The 22,097-nt window shown below is 35.3% G+C and overlaps 5 protein-coding genes across 18 annotated transcripts; 2 read left to right on the forward strand and 3 right to left on the reverse strand.

Moving 5' to 3' along the window:
- The first annotated feature begins 539 nt into the window (after positions 1–539).
- On the forward strand, positions 540–5,523 carry LOC104751725 (lysine-specific demethylase JMJ21). Its single transcript, XM_010473737.3, has 16 exons — positions 540–1,131; positions 1,255–1,365; positions 1,494–1,546; positions 1,636–1,778; positions 1,917–2,114; positions 2,242–2,441; positions 2,617–2,716; positions 2,798–3,376; positions 3,468–3,590; positions 3,694–3,774; positions 3,854–4,185; positions 4,271–4,489; positions 4,581–4,668; positions 4,756–4,915; positions 5,012–5,198; positions 5,288–5,523. Exons 1-16 carry the CDS (start codon positions 998–1,000, stop codon positions 5,412–5,414), a joined length of 2,835 nt encoding a protein of 944 aa, XP_010472039.2. The 5' UTR covers positions 540–997; the 3' UTR covers positions 5,415–5,523.
- Positions 5,524–5,655: 132 nt separating this feature from the next.
- LOC104751726 (serine/threonine-protein kinase SRK2C) lies at positions 5,656–9,524 on the reverse strand. 14 transcript variants are annotated; one of them, XM_010473738.3, is made up of 11 exons: positions 9,166–9,524; positions 8,688–8,752; positions 8,494–8,607; positions 8,334–8,407; positions 8,151–8,219; positions 7,202–7,325; positions 7,017–7,091; positions 6,823–6,924; positions 6,647–6,700; positions 6,154–6,543; positions 5,656–6,065 (listed from the first exon to the last, which is right to left on the reverse strand). In XM_010473738.3, the coding sequence occupies exons 4-11, from the start codon at positions 8,357–8,359 to the stop codon at positions 5,787–5,789; spliced, it is 1,119 nt and encodes a 372-aa protein (XP_010472040.1). In that variant the 5' UTR covers positions 8,360–8,407; positions 8,494–8,607; positions 8,688–8,752; positions 9,166–9,524; the 3' UTR covers positions 5,656–5,786. The 14 variants fall into 14 exon arrangements, with proteins under 14 accessions (XP_010472040.1, XP_010472041.1, XP_087348447.1 ...); XM_010473739.3 differs by having other exon boundaries at positions 8,688–8,912; XM_087492321.1 differs by having other exon boundaries at positions 8,494–8,603; positions 9,166–9,493.
- A 3,231-nt stretch (positions 9,525–12,755) lies between these two features.
- Positions 12,756–14,720, forward strand: LOC104751729 (14-3-3-like protein GF14 omega). Its single transcript, XM_087492331.1, has 4 exons — positions 12,756–13,686; positions 13,865–13,987; positions 14,149–14,265; positions 14,375–14,720. Exons 1-4 carry the CDS (start codon positions 13,207–13,209, stop codon positions 14,441–14,443), a joined length of 789 nt encoding a protein of 262 aa, XP_087348457.1. The 5' UTR covers positions 12,756–13,206; the 3' UTR covers positions 14,444–14,720.
- A 386-nt stretch (positions 14,721–15,106) lies between these two features.
- Positions 15,107–16,640, reverse strand: LOC104751728 (VQ motif-containing protein 9). The gene has a single exon (XM_087492330.1). The coding sequence runs from the start codon at positions 16,345–16,347 to the stop codon at positions 15,382–15,384; it is 966 nt and encodes a 321-aa protein (XP_087348456.1). The 5' UTR covers positions 16,348–16,640; the 3' UTR covers positions 15,107–15,381.
- Positions 16,641–20,919: 4,279 nt separating this feature from the next.
- On the reverse strand, positions 20,920–22,040 carry LOC104751730 (glutathione S-transferase U23). The gene is made up of 2 exons (XM_010473747.2): positions 21,592–22,040; positions 20,920–21,491 (listed from the first exon to the last, which is right to left on the reverse strand). Exons 1-2 carry the CDS (start codon positions 21,904–21,906, stop codon positions 21,144–21,146), a joined length of 663 nt encoding a protein of 220 aa, XP_010472049.1. The 5' UTR covers positions 21,907–22,040; the 3' UTR covers positions 20,920–21,143.
- Between the last annotated feature and the right edge of the window lie 57 nt (positions 22,041–22,097).

Genomic DNA, 22,097 nt, shown 5'->3' on the forward strand with positions numbered 1-22,097 from the left:
TTTTCAATATGAATGTAATTAACAAATGTATAAGTTGGTGGACCGCAAAGGACAAATATAAAAAGATCGCGAATCATAGCATATGGAAAAGAATGAAAAAAAAAAAAAAAAAAAAAACAATGGCAATCTCTCATCAATACACCGTCGATCTAATCTCAATGTTTAAGATCGGTGATGTAAATAAATTATGGGCAAGACTGTTCCTAAAAAATTGAAAGCACTTACCTAAAAAAGAGTCCTCACAACGAATAAAATATTATCTAATTGTGGAAAATGTAACAACATCTATCAACGACCCCAGAATAAAAGAAAGAGTTAAAAATTGAAGACTCTATCTATTTACAGAGAGCACATATAAAAAAGCACGTTGTAAGCATCTCCAAGTAGGTGAAGTGTATTAAAATATTAGCATTCTCTGTGTGAAAAAGCTCCTTTAATAAAATAAATTCATTGTTCTTTTTTATTTTCAGAAAATGTTTTCAAATTGTGGATCCTCTATTTTTTTTTATTAATTATCCTTGACTAACTATGATTACAGCAGGATCCCCTCTCTTTTTTTAAACTACTCTTCTTAAGAAACGCGATTATTGCTGTTTCTCGTAAAAGCCCATTTAATTTTCAATATCGTGAATCCTGACACATACTATTTAAAAGGCCACAAGGCCCACAACACAAAGCCCATTTTGTAGATTAAAAAAACGCGTTTCCGCGTTTTATCCCTTTACAAAACGATTTTGCGTAAGCTAAACGCGATAAACCTTCTTCTCTCATCAGTCATCAGATTCGATCGTTCAAACGACGCCGTAAGTAGTAGTTCGATATCGTTAAACGTGCGCCAAGGCCTTTACGCGCACTCGGTGACCCACACCACGACGACGACGAGACTCGGGAATCGGAATCATCACGCGCCACCGCGGTCTGAGACTCGAGAGGAAGGAAGAAAAGAATCAGATCTTCAGAGAGAATTCGAAATTTTGTTGAAGCTGTGTTGTATGAAATGACGACGTTGGGACAGAGAGATCGTCGACCAGAGGCTCTCGGTAGTCTCAGTGTCCTCCCAGATGAAACCATCTGTGTTCTTCTCGAATACCTTGCTCCCCGAGACATCGCTCACCTCGCTTGCGTCAGCAGGTTAGAATAATTCGCGTTCTGAGCAACTAATTAGTCAGGATTTTGATTTCAGGACGTTTATGAGAAATTGTGATTAATAAATAATAATAGTGTTGTTTATGTGTATATGTTTGATTTTGGTAGTGTTATGTATATTCTGTGTAACGAAGAACCATTATGGATGAGCTTGTGTCTCAGAAGAGCTAAAGGTCCTCTTGACTACAAAGGTTCTTGGAAAAAAACTACATTGCATCTGTAAGTGCTTTTTGGAATTTATGTTCAATGAAACAATTTGGCTAATGTTGAAAGTTTCAGACTCTCTCCCTGGAGTTTTTGTGCTTATGTGAAAAAGTGTTGATTGATTGGTTTTTCTGATATTACAGAGAAGGAGTTGCTCCAGAAAATGAGGCATACAAGAGACCTTTGCATTTTGATGGTAATTGCTTGATGCATACTTTACTCCTTCAAGATTTTTCTGTTTATATGCTCACGTGATGATCTCATTTTGGTTCTGCTCTTGTGCAGGATTCAATTCGTTGTACTTGTATAAACGATTCTATAGGTGTAATACATCTCTTGATGGGTTCTCTTTTGATGATGGCAATGTGGAACGTAGGAGAGATATCTCTTTGGATGAGTTTTCCAAGGAATACGACGCCAAGAAACCTGTAAGTTTTAATCTTTTGAGTCATGTGTATATATGCAAAGGTTATGTCTTGTTGTGGCTAGTAAAAGAGATTTTGATCTTTTTAGAAATATCCAGATATGTAAATTTTTTTGTGATGTTGTTACTGTCTATGGTTTAGGTTTTGCTTTCTGGCCTTGCTGATTCTTGGCCAGCCAGTAATACGTGGACGGTCGACCAACTAGTAGAGAAATATGGTGAAGTCCCGTTTAGAATATCTCAGAGGAGTCCCAACAAAATCTCCATGAAGTTTAAGGATTACATCTCATATATGAAACTCCAGCGGGATGAAGATCCTCTATACGTTTTTGACGACAAGGTACGAGAAACAGTTTTGTAACTTTATACAAAACTTTCTTCTCATCAGGGATAGAGTTGTAGCATAACCCAAACTTCTTAGTGAAAATATTTGGCACTTGGATTTAAGGGTTCAACATTTCATGTAGTTCGGAGATGCTGCTCCTGAATTATTGAAAGACTATAGTGTGCCTCATTTGTTTCAAGAAGATTGGTTTGAGATCTTAGACAAAGAAAGTCGTCCACCATACAGATGGCTTATAGTTGGTCCGGAGAGGTCTGGTGCATCTTGGCATGTCGATCCAGCTCTTACCAGTGCCTGGAATACCCTGCTTTGTGGCCGGAAAAGGTAGACACTTTTGAGGACATAAATACATTTTTTTTCCTTTTTCTGCGCTAAGTTCTTGTTTCCTGCAATATTACTCTCCATTGCTTCGCTGGAATTGGGTGATACTATATTCTGAGGATGAGTTTGTCCAATATATATATATATTCTGAGGATGATGTCATTATGTTATAAATAGGTGGGCATTGTATCCCCCTGGAAAAGTGCCTCTAGGTGTTACAGTTCATGTAAATGAAGATGATGGTGATGTCAGTATCGATACCCCCTCATCTCTGCAGGTATATTGCTGAATTGTTTAAGCATTGTCATTTTGATTGTTCTTTACTGTATCACGTTAAAAAATTTCTATCCATAAACAGTGGTGGCTAGACTATTATCCCCTCCTTGCGGACGAAGACAAACCGATTGAGTGCACACTACTAGCTGGCGAAACGATTTATGTTCCAAGTGGTTGGTGGCACTGTATCCTTAATCTTGAACCAACAGTGGCTGTTACCCAGAATTATGTGAACAAAGAAAACTTCGGGTACGTGTGTTTGGATATGGCGCCTGGTTACCATCACAAAGGGGTTTGTCGTGCTGGCCTTCTTGCTCTTGATGATGGAAATTCTGAAGATTCAGAAAACGAAACACACGATGAAGACGACAATACTTTGAGCTACTCAGACCTTACCAGGAAAGAGAAGAGAACACGAATGAATGGAGGGACAGGCACTGAAAAACACAAAGAGAATGCGAATGGATTATCGAAGAGATACAATATGTGGAAGAATGGATTCTCGTATGATATTGATTTCCTTGCCTCGTTTCTTGATAAAGAAAGAGACCATTACAATTTCCCCTGGTCTATGGGAAACTCTGTAGGTCAACGAGAAATGAGAGCCTGGCTATCCAAGCTCTGGGTTCTGAAGCCTGAGATGAGAGAACTAATATGGAAGGTAAACCTCATATTTGAAATTTTAGTTTTATAGCTTTATAAGTATCTCTCCATCATCATTTCTTAACGTGTCCTCTGTATTGCCGTGTTAGGGAGCATGCATTGCTTTAAATGCTGAGAAATGGTTGCGATGTCTAGAGGAAGTATGCACTTTCCACAACCTGCCGTCAGTTACCGAAGAAGAAAAGCTTCCAGTTGGAACTGGCAGTAACCCTGTGAGTTGATTGTCTCTATTAGAAAAGTTTCTCAAAAAATGTTCCTCAATATTCCTAATTTTTTCACTAATCTGCTTCTGACATCTCTTATTTTTTCTGTCAGGTTTATCTGTTCTCTGACTACGCCATTAAATTGTTTGTTGAAGGAGGGCTGGAACAATCTATGTACGGTCTTGGAACTGAGGCAAGTAATATTTATACAATAATTTTGAGCACCCCATGGGAATTGTTATGATTGTAACTCTTTGTCTTCATTTGTGCAGCTTGAGTTTTATGACATTCTTGGCCGGGCTGATTCTCCTTTGAAATCACATATTCCTGATGTTCTAGCAAGCGGGATTCTTTTCTTCGAAAACGGATCTTACAAAGTTGTCCCTTGGGATGGCAAGAGAATCCCAGACATAATCTCTAGCTCCAATGTGGATTTTGACGCATCAATGTTGAACAGCGAATTTCCATTTGGAATTTGGAACAAAACGCTACGTGAACATAGAAACCAGGGGAAGCCAGCACCCGATTCTTTTGGTACATTGAGTTCACATGTTTGGCCGTATATTATAACAAAAAGATGCAAAGGGAAGATATTTGCCCAATTGTGAGTGCTCTTTTTCTCCTTATTTGTATCTGCTTGTGACTCATTTTTTACACCAAGTATCTCTAACTTAAAACTGTTGTTGCAGAAGAGATGATCTGACGTGGAACGATGCTCAGAACTTGGCCTCCTTTCTGGGACAACAACTACGCAACCTTCATCTATTGCCGTATCCACCAGTCACTTGTCCTGAGTTGTTGAATGTAAATGCTGTTCATGAGGAGTTGAATATTCCAGCAGAATGGAAAGTTTTTGTCGATGCTCTGTCCCAAAAGAAGAAAGACGTGACTAGCCGTCTGGAAAACTGGTGCATTTCTTGAATTGACTCATTGACTCTGCTTCCATTTGCTTTTTCTCTATAAAAAGCTTATTGTGATTATTTGGTCTGAACCTCTCAGGGGAAATCCTATTCCGCGGGCTCTGATGAACAGTATAGACGAATACATTCCTGATGAATTTTTTGTAGATTTACTCAATGTTTTCAAGGTTGCTGCTCTTATCTCTCTCTTTTTCTTATCAGGAATCTAGACCTTCTTAAAATCGAATTAACATAACCTTTTTCTGGGATCACAGGACACAAATGGTGGAGACGAAATCAAGCGCTGCACCTGGATACATTCAGACGTCATGGATGACAACATTCATATGGAACCGTACGCAGATGATTCAGTTGATGGCCAACAAAAGTCATGGCGTCCCAGTCATATTCTAGACTTCAGCGATTTATCCATTGGTACGTTTTACTTCCAAATTCATAAACTATATTCCCAAATTTGGAGTTTTGTTGGGCATTCTTGGAGAGTTTTCTGAAAGAGTGAGGAAATTGTAGGAGATCCCATCTACGACTTAATACCAATATACTTGGACGTCTTCAGAGGAGACACTGATCTTTTCAAGAAGCTTCTAGAGAGTTACGGGCTTCCATTAATCAGAAGTAGGTCACCGGAGAATGTAACTACAAAATCAACAGACAGTAGTACAAGGAAGAAAGTATTGCGTCCGTCCTACCGCACAATGTAAGTAATAAAGCTGTTATAAACATGATTAAAGAAAAGCCTTTGAAGGCTTCTTGTGCTGAATGATCTGTGATTGTGATTGGTTGCAGGTGTTACTGTATATTACATGAAGAGAATGTGTTGGGTGCAATGTTCAGTATTTGGGATGAACTTCGGACAGCTGAATCATGGGAGCAAGTTGAGCAAACTGTTTGGAATCTACTTAACAACTACTGATATCGTTTTTTTTCTTTCGATTTAAGTTCTTAATTTTTGTTGTTGTATTTGGCAAATTATAGAAAACTCAACTCATATTTGATTAATTAAAAGCTATTACCGTAAAAAATATTTTATTTATATTAATGAATCTATTTTTTACTTTTTCTATACGTATCATGCTGCCTAATTAGTGTATGTATATGATTAATTAACATTGTTGTAATATAAAAAGAATCACATAGAATGTTTCACACTCAAATGATTAAAGTTTTTCAATAAGCAAAACTCTAAAGAACAATTATATTCACGTCTGTGTGTATCATCAATGATCAATGTATATCAGCTTCAGAAACATGAAATCTTTGGCTTTTGTTTGGGTGATAAAACAGTTCACAAAGGGGAAAGGAGATCAGCGGTATCGATATCGTACTCAAAATCTGTGTCCAAGTCATCAAGATCCATACTGCTACATCCAATGGCGCACCCACTGCTTCCACCGGTGAGTCCACCAGCTACAGTGATCGGTCTCCGAGCTTCCTCAATGATCCAAACTATCTCTTCCACTGTTTGAGTCGATGGACCATTCATCCTCAATGATTCTTCCGACATCTCCACCGGCAAATTCTTGAGAAACCAAGGATGATTCTTTATTTCCTCTATTGTTATTCTCTGTCACATCCAAATCGAAATAGTTGAGGAATTTGAGGTTAGATATGTTCCCATCTCCACAGTTGAAAGAGAACACAACATTACATACCTTTTCAGTGTTGGCGACGAAAATGCGAGAGAGAAGATGCCTGGATTCATCTGAAACTCGGACGTAATTAGGAATGGAATACTGAGCTCTGAGAATCCGAGCGATGGTTTTACGAAAGTCTTTAGGATTGGAAGGATCTTCAAAAGGGTAAGCACCAACAAGCATAACATACAAAGTGACTCCACAAGACCAAACATCAGCGATTTTGCCGTCATACTCTTTCTTGGAGAGCACTTCAGGTGCAATGTAAGCAGGTGTTCCTACTGTTGTCTTTGGCTGCGAATGAAGAACTCCTGATTTCGAATATCCAAAGTCGCATATCTTCACCCGCGGCGCTTCACTTCCATCCAGTAATGTGTTCTCTAGCTTTAGATCTCTATGGCATATCTCCTTCATTTTCCCCATACCAAAATAAAGAAATAACAAACACTTTTTAATTGTAAAGTTTTCATTGCAAAAACAACAAAAGAGAGCAAAATGTGATGTTGCTTACAAGACTGTGACAATAATGAACTCCTGATATGAGCTGCTGAAAGAAGAACCTTGCCTGAAAAAACAAACAATCATTCATACAATCATACACACTTGAGATTTTTTTATTTTCTTTTCAAGAATATTTTGTTAAGATCATGATGACAACAAAATCAGTATTATCAAAACAAGAATGACCTCGTCTTCGCTGAATCTTCCGGCGCTGCAGATTCTTCCAAACAGTTCTCCTCCGGCGGCGTATTCCATTACTAGCGCCAAATGTGTTGCCGTCAACAAAACCTATTTTTTTCAATTTTTATGTCACTTTAAGATGAAATAAATAAATTAACCCACAAGAGAAGACATTGTTATATATATATACATATATATACCTCCTTGAATCTTATTATATTGGGATGGATGAGTGACCTATGGTTCATGATTTCTCTTTGTACATGTTCATCAATCTTCATAAACAAATCACAAAACAAACATATTTAAGAAACTCAGAGAAACTAACATAATATAATATAATCTTGCATTAGTAGTAGCTCAGAGAGCTAAAAAAAATACCGACCTTTTGGCCTCTCTCGATGAACTTAATAGCGAAGAGCTCTTTGGAGAATTTGTCACGAACAAGCTTTGCTACTCCGAAATTACCAGAACCAATATCCTTCACTATCTCGTACCTCTCCATAACTCTACAAAAAAAAAACAGAGCTGCTCTGTTTGTATATATATATATACTCTGTTGTCCCAAAAGTCAATTTAGGTAAAAACAGAATATAACTTTTTCAGAGACAAAAAACAAAGATTGAAATCAAACACACATACACATGTGTCGTCTGTGTATGTTTGAGAATAGGAAATAAATAAGACGGAAACGAGACAGAGCTCCTCTGTTCTCTTGTTCAGAAGACAGAAGAACCAATTAAATTAATCGAAGTGAAGAGATAACTTCAAGAAAAAGGAACCAACTTTTTTTGGAAGTATACCTCCCCGGAAATAAAAGATTTCACCGGAATTTTAGGAAGTGATGTAATAACACAAAGCGATTAAAGATGGATCGCACATTATTTCGGGAATTTGATCTTATTGGGAACCAGCTTTGATTTTTGGAACAGAGCAGTCATTGCTTTTGACTCTGTTTTGTGTGTTTATGACTTGTGAGAGAGCAAGTATCGATCTAGAATTAGACACGTGTTAAAATGTCGTGAGAGTTTTAAAATTTGCCAACTAGTAGCAGAATTATTATTGTTTTCCTTAAATATCTCAGAGCAAGGGCAGTGGAGTAACCTATATAGGTTACTCACAAATAAATTAATCATATAATTATTATTAATCTAATCAAAACAACCCACTAAATACTTATCAAAATTCATCATTCCACTAGAGAAACCCACTAAGCAGAGAATCTTCTTTTTCAAATAGGACCAAAGTACTATTTTTCAAATCAAAATAAACAACAATCGCTTGCTCCCAAGCCGAGAACATGTGACAACCTACATGAAAAGATCATAATGTACCTGGATTTAAAACATTCTCCACAATCTGGATGATCAATGAAATCAGCCAATGTCAGTCGCCTATTGTTCCTGGCAGAACACAGTGAACATCTTCAACTAGTTAGAATCGTTTCTAAGTTTTATGGAATCAAAAATTGTAAGTAAATAGAGACTAAAGTGATGCTTATTGTAACCATCATCTACCTAATTGTAATTGTCTCTTCCATCATCGAAGTTCTGACCGTATGCCATCATGTTTACCTACCAGCCTCTTTACTCTACCAAGGTTTAAGTCAAAGAAATCAGAAGAAAACAAAGAGGGAGACATATAAGAGACTGTAATAGAGAGAGAGAGCTCATGGACCTGTTGAAGACATCTTTCAAAGCAATCACTAATCAGTAGTCTATATTAACCTCATCTTATGCAAAATCAGAAGGATACTCCTCTAATGCTTTCCTATGTTGCTCTTCAATCTACCTAAAACAAAATCAAAACACATAAAATCCTAAATCACTTACCAAGCATATGGTATTGAAAAGAGAAAAAAAAAACCTTACTTCTTCATCCTCCTCAAGGACAAAAAACGAAATCTTTCAACAACGTCGCTTGAGATACAAAATCGCTGCAAAAAAAAAACTTATGAATGCTTGAGAATCTATCAAATTTGATTCATAATAAGATGATTAATGCACTGCATAGATGGATCCGATCATCATTGTCTTAGAGCCACAAGGTATATCCTAATGCCGGAACTCAACGCAAGTCTCCCCAACAACTATATCCTAAAAGGAAACAAAACCAAACAAAACATATATAAAATCGAACTACACATATCACCTAATCTCTAGCTTCTTCATCTTCTTGCAACCGGATACAATACAATTCGAAGAAATCAAAGCTAACTACAGCAGCTACATCGATTCAAATCAAGTATAAAAAGTATCAACATGACCACACAGACACACAATTCAAGCTCAAAACTCAAGAGTTACCTAGAAACTCAAATTTAGGGGAAAAGAGAAAGGAAAAAATTACATGATACCACCATCGCTGTTTCCCACGACCGCCACGACTACCACCACCGCCGCGCCCTCCACCAGGATGAGCACCACCGCGACCAGAGGAGAAACCTCCCACACGACGGCCACCTTGAGAATTAGGACCGTAAAGAGGCATGACCTTCGTAATCGCCTTGAATCCAATGATTTCTATGGATTTGTTCAATGATTTCTATGGATTTGAGAGAGAGGGAAGTATCACGAGAGAAAAGAGAGAGAGAGAGTCGGGAAAGAGAAAAGAAGAAATTGGAAAAAAAAATTGTTTTTCTATTTACTCATTATCCAATGCAAAATTGACACGTACCGTGTCTTATTGGGTTCTTCCGTTGCCTTCATAAGAATCGATTCTCTGAAAATTGGACATATTTTAAGGTTTTTGATTTATTTTTGGGCCTTAAAAAGATTGAGTAAGGGTATTGGTTATTCCATTGGATTTGCTCTCGTACTATTCCCTCCGTTTCAAAATATAGTGTAATAAAACACGCATATTAAAGAATTGTTACTTTTACAAAGTTTAACCAATCATAAACAAAACCGTATAATAAAAAAATATAAAATTAATCAAAAAATTGCATAGAAAGTTGTAAACATCTTATATTATGAAACATTATGAAACATGAAATAGAGAGAATATAAAATTTTTGTATAACAACAATTTCACAAAATAGTAGTAGTATATTTTTATAAATAAAAGAGATTTTTAAAGAATGTCGTGTCGTGGGGTTTCTATTACACATGTGGTCGGTTTTCTGCGTCGTAGAAATTGTTTTTAGTTCTCATAATAATTAAAAAAAAAAATCGGAATCTTAGTAACAAAGGAATGTGAATTGTATATAGTATATTCTAGTATCTATTAAAGAATTCCAATTTTTTTTCTAATACGTGTTTGTCTTTTTTTTTTCTCATCACAAAGAATTCCATTTTTCTTGGCCTTATGAAATAATAAGATGAAAACGATTACTGTGCAATGCTCGACAACAGTTGAGATAATAATTAGTCTTATCATTAGCTTGTTGTGATGACTGTTGGAGGTTTCTCAAGTCCAAGATTTTTGTTTAGTTAGATCTGTCCATCATAAGCTTGTATTTACTATATATAAGTTAACTTGTATTTAGTAGTTTTGATAGTCTAATAACTAGTGTCAAAGTTCGTGGTTCTTTCTTGATTTTGCTAATATAAGAAAGTTAACTAATGATTAATTACTGTTTTGGAAGAGTTTTAAGTATTTGATCGTTAGGTATTTGGAAAATATATAAAGTAAGAAATTACCCTAAAGTTTTGTGTAAGTAAAACCATAACAGTATTGTAAGCTCTTTTGTCTTCACCGACAAACAGAAAGAAAAAAGAGTTTATCAACATGATTACAAGATAGACTCATCGATCTCAACAAGACGAAAGTTTCTTTTACTAGTTTATTAAGAATAGTCAAAGAAAAGAAGATAACTAGAATTATTGGCAGGGGAGCCTCGGGGATATCATTATTTACAGATGGAGCTCGAAAGCGTTCTCCTAAGGAAACTTAGCCATATGATCAGTGCTTTGCCTAATATTTTTTTTAAATTAAAAGTCTTCTCTACAAAGACAGTATTCTAAGGGTGTGAATGGTTGTATCGGTTGGAGTGAACAAATTTATCTATGGATTAGACCGCTTTTTATTTACCATTCATTATGAATAGTCCGCAGTGGTGTGGTCTACAAAAAACAGAAACAAAATTGTAGCGGTCCAATTGCAGATCGTTTTTCCTTACAAATAGAGTTGGACCGCAGCGGTCCATTATCCACACTTAAAACAGAACGGTCTGATCTGCAGACAGATTTGTCCGCCCTGACTGCAGTTATCATTCATACTCTAAGTTTGGACCGTACTTTCTCTCATTGGTTGGTGGGCCTGTAAGTGAATTTTGTATGGCTAAGGTTGGTGGATCATTCATCAAACTAACGAATCATAAATCAGGGGCACACCGTTTTCCTTTTGCCATAATTTTGTTGTTAGTTTCCATCCATTTATCTTCATCTCAACTTATATATATTAGTTTTATGCTTTGTTTGGAAAACATATAAATAAACAATATACAATAGTCAATCACCCATTCCGATCCTCTGCTAGGCGTGATCGAACCCTTGACCACTCGGAAATCCGGTTTACGAATCTGCTCATGTAATCTTTGTCAATAAATATATATATATATACCCTTATATGTCCAAGAATAAGGGGATGGCAACTAATTAAACTTTAGATTGATCATGATGTCAAAACCTTACGGGGATCTCGAACGACATACATTGTGGGAGTCACCATTCCTCCTTAAATACTTAGAAAACGGCATGTCATTGATAGGTTGAACTATATAGAGAGGCACAAATTAATGTCACGTCTCCCGATCCTTACCAAAACACCAGAAGAAGATCAAATGTTCATCTACCAAGAGTCTGGCTTCTAAACCCTTATTTTTATGTAGAGAACGTGCAAGCAAGACATTTTAAATTAGGGATTGGATATTTCGATGGTTTAAACCACTTAGCATCGATACCTATTCAACTATTCTTTTTTCTTTTTTGGGGGCAAAACCTACGCAACTATTCTTGTTGTCCCTTTCCCCCCCCTCACACGTCGGATCAAAATAGTCGTTTAACTGATCCGACTCTTTTTTTATAAACTTGTGATCTCTTTTGCGAAGTAGCCTTTTGCGCTTGCCTCATTCTCTCTCACCTTCTTATCACCATATGTAGATGGACTAGCCATAAATCTCGAACTGTTTTAACGTATTTTCATTGTATATTTTAACATTTTATGCTAGAAAGAGAGAGAGTAACCGACTTTAATTTATTTATTGAATATAAATCATCATCAAGGAAAATAAAACAACCTTTACGAAGAAGTAATTAGATTATGAATATGAAAAAAAACATAATCATGGATAAGGATAAGCACTAGACTAATAAACAAAAACTGTAAAACAAATCTTAAAAAAGACTTTCGTGTAAAGCGTAAACTGATAAACCGATAAATAATTTCGAGGAGGTATCCAAATACGATTGACTTCCGTTAAATGATTCGATTCATATTTATATTTCAGTAACGTATACAAAAAAAAAATAGAAAGAAAACGTAACGCTTTAGAGAGGAGCGCCACGAAAATGTGAAGAAGAAAGAGAGAGAGAGAGTCCTTTGGATCCCCTCACATGCTCACAACACATGTGTACCCCTCTTAGCTGTGTTCTATCTCAATTTTTGTTAACCCAACTTGCTTCCATTATTGTATCCAAATCTTAATTATCAAAATTATTAAATAAGTATTTAAAAGTTTGATGAATTACTATATATTAATAATTATGAAATATGTTATTATAAATAAATAATATATTTATATCTAAACATTATAAATTTTTTAAATTTATGTAAAAATCCTAAAACATCGTCTATTATGATATAGAAGGAATATTAATTTTTTTTTTCTTTTCTAATTGGTAGAGATAATAACAGTAATTTTTTTTTTTCTTTTCAACTCAACAAAATCTAGCCTTTATTTATTTTAACTCTTAGACCCATTTAGAAATGCATATACTACTACTAATTGTATCAAATTTACAATACCATTTATTTTATAGATTTCCCCAAAATTTCCATAACAATCACATTATATTTACCATTTTTTTTGTTTCATAAAAGTATTTTTAAGTTTTTCTTAATTTGAGGTTTTTTTTTTAAAAAAAGGTGGGCTTCAAACAAATAAAGTTGCCTTTAAAAAGCAGGACCGGCCACACAATATTAGAAGAAACGAATCCAACGGGCCAGATTAAATCTTGGTTCCAAGTTTCACTCTTTTCCTCTAAAACGCATTAACATTAAATCACTTTTTTCCCCCTCATTAAACACACCACACCCCAATTCATTCTCATCGTCCTCTCTCTCTCTCTCTCTCTCGCTCTTGACCTACAACACACAGATCCTCAAATCCAAACCGTCCCCTCTCTCTCTTTTGATCTCAGATCTCAGATCTCTCAAGGAACAACAACAATGGCGGTTTCTGCGCGTGAAGAGTTCGTATACATGGCCAAGCTCGCTGAACAAGCGGAGAGGTACGAAGAGATGGTAGAGTTCATGGAGAAAGTCTCCGCCGCCGTCGACGGAGATGAACTAACCGTCGAAGAGCGTAATCTTCTCTCCGTCGCTTACAAGAACGTGATCGGTGCTCGCCGTGCGTCGTGGCGTATTATCTCATCGATCGAGCAGAAGGAAGAGAGCCGCGGTAACGACGACCACGTCTTGGCGATCCGTGATTACAGGTCTAAGATCGAGACGGAGCTCACCGGGATCTGCGACGGTATCCTCAAGTTGCTTGACTCTAGGCTCATCCCTGCCGCTGCTTCTGGCGATTCCAAGGTCTTTTACCTCAAGATGAAGGGTGATTACCACAGGTACTTGGCTGAGTTCAAGACTGCTCAAGAGAGGAAAGACGCCGCTGAACACACTCTCTCCGCTTACAAATCCGCTCAGGTTCCTTTCTTTCTTTCTCTTCTCAATCTCAGATCTAGTGTTTAATTGAATTGTGCCTCTGATCTGTTGATGTTGATTCATTAGATTACTCTGATTTCGGGATTAGGTTAGAATAAGATCTTGAGATTGAATTGGTTTTGATCTTATTATAATGTGATGATACTCTCTATTATTGCAGGATATTGCCAATGCAGAGCTTGCTCCAACTCACCCAATTCGTCTCGGTCTTGCATTGAACTTCTCTGTGTTCTATTACGAGATCCTCAATTCTCCTGATCGTGCTTGCAACCTCGCCAAACAGGTATTTGAATCCGCTACTCATCTTTCATTTTTTTTTTTCTAATGTGGAATTTGGGAATTGCCATAAAAGTTGACCTCATGGATCCGTGCTTTATATATCATTTGTTTCTGTTTATCTCAAGGAAATGAATGTGACTGGTTTTTTGTTGTTGTTCTATCAAGGCCTTTGATGAAGCCATAGCGGAGTTGGACACTCTTGGTGAAGAATCATACAAAGACAGTACCTTGATCATGCAGCTTCTTCGTGATAACCTTACTCTCTGGACATCCGATATGCAGGTTTGTTGTCTTTACAATCCTTGGTTGTTCTTTTTGTTTTTTAGTAAATGGATGATTCCGTATTTCATTGACTAAATTCTGTAATTTGGGGGGGATATGATCACATTAGGATGATGCTGCGGATGAGATCAAGGAAGCAGCAGCAGCAGCTCCAAAACCGACCGAGGAACAGCAGTGATCTTTTGAGTGTTTGGAATTTCTTCTTTTCTCGTCCATATGTTTTTTTCTTAATCATCTAAATGGTCGCTCTTGCCATTTCGCTTATCTTCAAAAGCTTATTATTCATTCATCATATTTGTGGCAAGTCCGAACCCATCATCAATCATCTTCTTTTTTTATTATCTCTTTTGCTTGATTTTCTTTCTCTTTTTATTTTTGGTTGTTATCGTTTTCAATGTCTATGCAATTGAAACCTTTTTCTTTGTTTTCTCATCAATTTGAAGATCATGAAGTCAGTCTCTTGTCTCTTATCTTGTGGCGTAGATTGTCCTCATTCTTAAAAGCAGACTAGTTGATTGGACTGTATAAAAGCCAATTACTTTACCTGGTCTGAAGATCAATCATCAACTTGATTTATCTAAAGAATACCTTTCAAAAGAACTATTTAAGTATAGACACTCTTTTAGTCATTTACACTATTAATACAGGTTGAAAATTAATGATCTCGTCAGAGTTTGAAGTTTCAACTGAAAATGAAAGCATCAGAGCCAAAAACAAATATTCAACGAAAGAAACAGTTCAGTGATCGGTATAGCTATCCAATGGCGTTACCAGTGAGCAAATCAATCAAAAAACTATTAAATATGAAACAAACATGTGTATGCAATTTTGATCATGATAATGGCGAACTTGTAAGAGAATTTTCAATAGAGTTGCAAATGTGTATACCTTTCTTTTTCCTACTCTTTGTTTCCAACATGAACAACAATAGAAAGTTTAAAAAGAAATACAGATTTAAGTAATTTGGAGTTAATTAAAAAAAAAAAAAAAAAAAACAAATGATTCACACCACTCCACTAATGATGTACAAAAAGAACAAAGGGAATTTTGTCGTGATGGTCAAAACGACGACGTTTGTCAAGTTGACCGACAAGAGGGTTTCCGACGTTTTTCTGATCAGCGACCTTTGTATTTAGGACTAGGAAGCGGCACCGTCGTCGGAGACACCGGGAACCCTAATTGACCTGACGTTGGCGATAGAAGTATGCTCGGTGAGAGTAATCCGTATGGCGATTTAGGCGAATTCAAACACCCAAACGGTGGAGGCGCAGGAATCGATGTCGGCGTCGTCTGCGAGACTATTCCGGAAGCGGCGGAAGGTGGAGGAGGACGTGGTCGCGGGAGACTGTTTTGCGACGGCGGAGCGTTTTCCTGCTGCTGTTGTTGGTACCAACGAGGTGAGACCAAAGGAGCTAACGGAGATAACCCAGAGAAGTCTTTACGATTCGAATCGATCGCGAACATGGAGTTCTGAAGGTAACGCATGTACGAAGAGACCGGAGATTCCGCCGCCGCGTGAACGGGAGGAAGAGGCGGGAGAGGAGAAAGCGGCGCCGTCGGTCGAAGGTTAAACCCACCGCCGGTCCAGTTTTGATTCATGTGAGGGATGAGAGCGTCGTTTAGCGAACCAGGAGGACGATTGATAACTTGAGCGAGAGGAGGAGGACGGATCCTGTGTAAACGCGAACTCTGCTGAGGCTTAGGGTGATGAATCGGTTGTTGCGGCGGAGCAGAGATCCGTTCATGTGCAGGTGAGCCTGTGAGTTTCTGAACAACATCTCTGAAATCGTTCTTGTTGATATTGTAAACAGGAGGCTGGTGCTGGTGGAGATTCCCTTGATTTATCGGCGGCGGAGGAAGCGGTGGAGGAGGATGATGATCAATTTCACGGTTCACGGCAGGTGCGGGTGCGGAGGAGGATGAGTTTGTTGTCGGTTTTGATATCTTATGAGAAAGCTTATTGAGTTGTCTCAGGTAATGATCTCTGTTCGTACTGTTGTTGTTGTTGGTGTTACCGGTACTACTCGTAGTGGAGGCGGATACGGCGGAGGAATCGCCGGAAGAGTTACAGCTCTTATCCATTCAAAAACCTTCAAGATTTCTTCCTTCGATTTTGTTTTTTTTTTTTTTTTGTTATTTTTCTCTGCCAGATTTGGTAGAGAGATAATGGAGAGAAGACGATGGTGATGAAAATGGCTTTTTCTCTTTCTCTTTTTTTTTTTGTTTGTTTGTTTTGTTTTCACTAATACTGTATATTAAAGATATTTATAATTTAAAAAAAAAATTATTAGGGAGAAAAGAGATATGTTTGTAATAAACTAACTATACGCTATATACGACTCCAAAGGCTCAAATAATAATAAGTTAAGCTTTAATTGGAATTTTCTAGAATAAGATAAAAAGGAAATAATTTGTCTCTATTGTTTTTTATCTATGGATTCTCTCTTCTACATAAGCCTATATAATGCTGATTATTAAAAAAAATTAATGCGTGTAATATGTATATGAACATGTACCTTTAATTATATTCTATTCGTGACCCCAAATTGTAATTGTATAATCCTTTTATTGTTTACTGCATTTAGTTCCGTTGTAACTGTTTTTATTGAAGAAAATTAGATGTTGTGAGTTGTAATTTAGTATGGAAATATTATCCACATCTAAAAACAAAAGGGGGTTGTTGTTGTAGTTCTCTTCTTTATTTTCGTTTTGAGTTAATCAAATGGCTTGCAAATACTCTTAATATAGAGCAGGAGAATATACAGATTCTTCTGACTAGTGTTTCATTGTTCATTCTTTCAAAAAAAAAAAATACCCAATTTGTAAAAAATGTTTTCTTCAATCTATGAAAATGATGATGCTAAACATAGTAATTTTGAAATAAAATATATCATTTTTAGTTAGTCAAGGCAATCATGCTTTACTAAATATATCTCAAGGAGATTGATATATTTTTAATTTAACAAATGTGCATACGTAAAAAAACAGTTAAATTGGCAAGAAAAATGTATGTACAACAATTTTTATGTAAACTATGTTCTTTCGAATTGTTTTAAGTATATATAGTGTATAATTTAAAATTCAAACTCTTAAATAAATCAAATAATATACAAAAAAAAAATCTGTAAATTTATTTTATTCCTGAAAACACACAAACAAACCTCTGTAATTCTTTTATTCCCAAAAACATTATCGTTCTAACGTCAATGCTATACAAATAATTAATCCTTTATGTTATTATAAAAATATATACGTTTGGGTTAACGGGTCGGGTTATTCAACGCCCATTTTGGTCAAAAGCCCTAAAAGTATTTACCGAAAACGACATTCGTACAGCCTTTTAATCTAATTGGTAATTATCACATACTTCGCATTCCACCGAAACCTTCGATCCGACTCAGCAAACGACTTATCCAACGGCTGTGTCATTAGCACGAGACAGACAGCTATCACGTGACTCTTAAGCCTTTAAATTTTTTAATTTTCCTCAAAAATTAACACTTAGTATTAGTTATTTACTTATTACACTGTTAATGTCTGATTAGTACTAGTAATTTACTGTTGATTTCTAATTAGTAGTAGTGATCAACATGTAATTGATATGAATGGGTTTTGGCCAAAATGTCTTTTTCTGGGTGCAGGAATGTTTGAATTATTCTCTTCTTCTTTTATATTTTTCTCGTTAAATATAAAATAATGTTTTGAAATATTCTTGCATTGGTAAAGCATTACACTGAAACGTATCATTCAATAAATTGGTTTTAAATTAGTATTATAATCAGAAACGTTATTTCGTAACAGTATGTTTTCTAAGTTTTCTGTGACTAAATAATAAATACAGTACCTATTTCAAGTAAATACTATGCGGGGGGGGTTGTTATATTTAATATTTCCGAGGGTTCGGTACAACTCCATATTCATCTTCTACAATTTTTGTTATATTAGAATATATAAATACATAGCTGATCAATTGTGATACCTTGTATTTAAAATATAGTATATATGTGTATAAATTATTTTGACTCGATCAATCTGGTTGATTATTTTTGCAGTTATAATAAGAATATATATATACAGTAAAACCTCTATAAATTAATACTCGTTAAATTAATAATCTCTATAAATTAATAAATTTATTCGGCTCCAACTTGAAACTAGTGTAATTTTGAACATAATTCGATAATATAATAAAATAATAATATTTTTGAAAATCTTTTGTAAATATATGGTCCTATCAATAATATAAATTAATAATTATATAAAATTATTTAAATATATGTATATATACACATTAACTTTTATTTGAGTTCATTTTTAATATTTTTGCTCTATTAAAAGCTTTGGGTACTATCTTCAAAACATGATAATTGCTATTTTCATTTTAATTGGTTTTATAAAAATATTAATTATAACGATTAAATTTTATTTTTAAATTTTTTTTACCAAATTAAGAAAATCTCTTTATAAATTAATAATTATCGAGAAATTAAAACCTCTATAAATTAATAGAATTTCATGGTCTCGACATTATTAATTTATAGAGGTTTTACTGTATATATATATATATATATATATATATATATATATATATATATATATATATATATGGTTACAACATCTTTAACTTTAGAATAAACTTTGTCAATAGATTTTATGGTTATTAACAAAAGATAAAGTTCTGATTGTTTCATTTTACCCAACAATTGACGGCAAAAAAGTCGTGTGTGCTTATTATGATATTTATCAGAAAAGTAAAACGGTTAAGAAATTCGTAACTTGTATAATAATATAAGATTTGGAATCTATGATCCATACATTGTAAATTTCTACAATATCCATGTGAATTTGATTTTTCTTCTTTCGAGTAATGTCCAATCTTATTCGAAACTATTACTGGATGCTATAAAGTGGACTCGTATAAAGTAAGAAATTTAACATTTTGTTTGTTCTATACGTTGAATATTTAGTAGTAAGCTTTAGTGCATTAACGCTCTATATACATTGTACAACAAAAAAAGGTTATTGGATAAAGGTAAAAACATAATGTGGGACTCATTAGTATAATAAAAGAATCATAGTACAAGTCCCCATGTTAAACGTACTCTCGTCGTTGGTGCCGTGGCTCTTATTTTTTCTTTTGTACTCTCTGTTTGAGTTTGACATTTATTTTCAAATTTTGACAATAACGTTAGCCACAACGATTTTTTGTTTGTTTATTATTCCAACGAAGAGTGTTTTGAGTTTTTTTTTTGGTTTGGTTTCATGTAAACTTTAACATTACAATAGAGAAGTTTGTTTTGAGTTTTTTTTCCCTTGCGGATTGTGATGGTCGACAAGTCACAAGAGTAACCGTTTGGGCCAGAATGATTTCCCCAAACGAACGGCTCTCACATCTTACTTTTACTTTGGACTATGAGTTGCGTCCGAGCCCTCAATCTTGAACCAAAAAAAAGACTACCTAAAAAGTCCACGTTATACACACCCAACTGTACTACTAAGTACATGGTCTACATTACATGCAATATCAAATGATAAGAAGACTGATTTTGGGTTCTTTTTTAATCTATGAATTTATATATTTATATAGTATCATATATCATTTCATCATCATTTTTTTATAAAGTGTTCGTGCGGGAATTAGCATCCCCAACATACCGGTCTAAACCATAAATCGAACCGGTTAATCGAAACTGGGAATTCAAAGATAACGTTGAATTCAACCCTTAATTAGGGTCTAGCGAGATCTAATAGGCTCAGCCCGAAAGTGTGAAGCCGACTTCCCAGCTCACCTAGTAGCCAACCTGGAAAGAAAAAATAAACTTTCCTAATCATAGTTTATTTATTAGGAAAGTAGACATATTTTGTAATATAGTAGAGCATATAAATAACGGGGTTCCCCTCTTTGTAATCCATCGAGCAATTAATACAGAAACCATAAATTTTTCTTCATTTTTGAGCAAAACTCTAATTTGTTTTTCAAGAGATCTAAATCCTTTTTCATTCTTCAGTTTTGATCCGATTCTTAGAGAGATAGTTTTATTGAATTTGTTTCCCCCTTTAAACAAATTCATTGTGTGAAACTCGGTTTCTATATAAAGATATGTTACATCATTATAAGAGAACTCATTTGGTTTTATGCTATTACAAATAATAATATATATTTCACACAACAAAATATAACTTATGCAACTGCCAACATATTTGACAATTTCGCAAGTGTGATACTTATAACATGTTTACAATGAACAGTTTTACTTTAAAATACGAGACAACAACGAACGAGATTATATTACGACAGATATCTTCACTATCTTTATTGATCTTTATAATAAATTAAATTTCGAAAAATCGAACTCCATATACATAGTGTAAAAGCACTACGTATTTTGCAACTATTATTACATCAAAAGACTTTTACAACTTAAATTCTTTTAAGATTTTTTTAATACAATGTTTTATGTTTACCATTTGATTTGTTTTCTGTGTGTACTCGAAAAAGATTATAAATAAAATAGTATCCATTTTTTTTAATACAATGTTTTATGTTTACGGTTTACCATTTGATTTGTTTTCTGTGTGTACTCGAAAAAGATTATAAATAAAATAGTATCCAAAAAAAGATTATAAATAAAATAGTATCCAAAAAAGGCCTTGTTGATCAAATTAAGCGACCGTTGATGCTTGTTATTGAAAAAGTAGTAACCAAAATAAAAATAGATCATAGCTTCACTCAAATCCCACCGAACACAAACATACATCGAGCTATACTCGACTTATTGAAAAACATGTAAAATAGAGCAAAGCAGAACAGGGGGAAAACAGAGCAAATCCCACACACCACATCATGACAAAAACAGAGCACAGCAGAACAGGGGAATCTAGTCGAGTCCTAAAACAATCTTCCGATGATCAGAGACAGACTTCAGAACCTTATCTGAATCAGGCAAGGCCTTAGCCACACTCTCTCTCTTCAAACACCTCTGTGCCCACGAGATTAGCTTAGGAAACTTTGCTACGATGCTGAGATTCGCTACCTCCTCGTACGTACGGAACCAACTGTAGAATCCGATAAAGGCAATGTCCACAAGTCCAAATTCGTTTCCTCCAAAGAAAGATTTGTCTCCAAGCTCCGAGTCAAGGGTCGTGAGTACTTCGATGAACTCCACCTTCGCTGCCTCTTGTTTCTCCCCTGTTTCTGACCATAAAGCCTTGCATGGTCCGTAAGTCTGATCCCAATTTTGCCCAAAACAACATTTAGCAACACATCAACGGATCATAGTGCAAAGAACTCAAGAAAAAAAAAAAACATAAAAGAGAAAATGTAACCTTCTTGTCAATGTAATCTACCCAGAACCTAGCTTGAGCTCTCTGGTAAGGATCCGAAGGAAGAATAGGGTTTGTGTTGGGCCAGAGCTCGTCGATGTACTGAACCTGGATTACGGATTCACAGATCGGTTTACCTTTATGGATCAAAACCGGAATCTTCTTGTGAATAGGGTTCATCTCAAGAAGTAAAGGGCTTTTGTTACTCAGATCTTCTTCTCTATACTCATATTTCACTCCTTTCTCATCCAAAGCAATCCTCGTCCTCATACCGAACATGCTTGCCCAGTAATCCAATAGAATAACCTCTTCTGCCATTTTTTAAGTTGTCGGTGAGGCTGAGTGAAGAAGAGAGAGAGTGGTAATTATAGAGCCTATACAAAGAAAGGTTTCGAATCTTTTTGTCCACTTCAATCAACTTTTGTACGAAAGATAAGAGAGTAAGTGGACCTGCTTTGGCAAAAAGGTAATATGCTCTTATAGCCATAATAAAATGACAATTTGGTTCA

Source organism: Camelina sativa, chromosome 16 (assembly GCF_030686135.1).
Source record: "Camelina sativa cultivar CO46 ecotype springtype chromosome 16, ASM3068613v1".
Taxonomy (NCBI): Eukaryota; Viridiplantae; Streptophyta; class Magnoliopsida; order Brassicales; family Brassicaceae; genus Camelina; species Camelina sativa.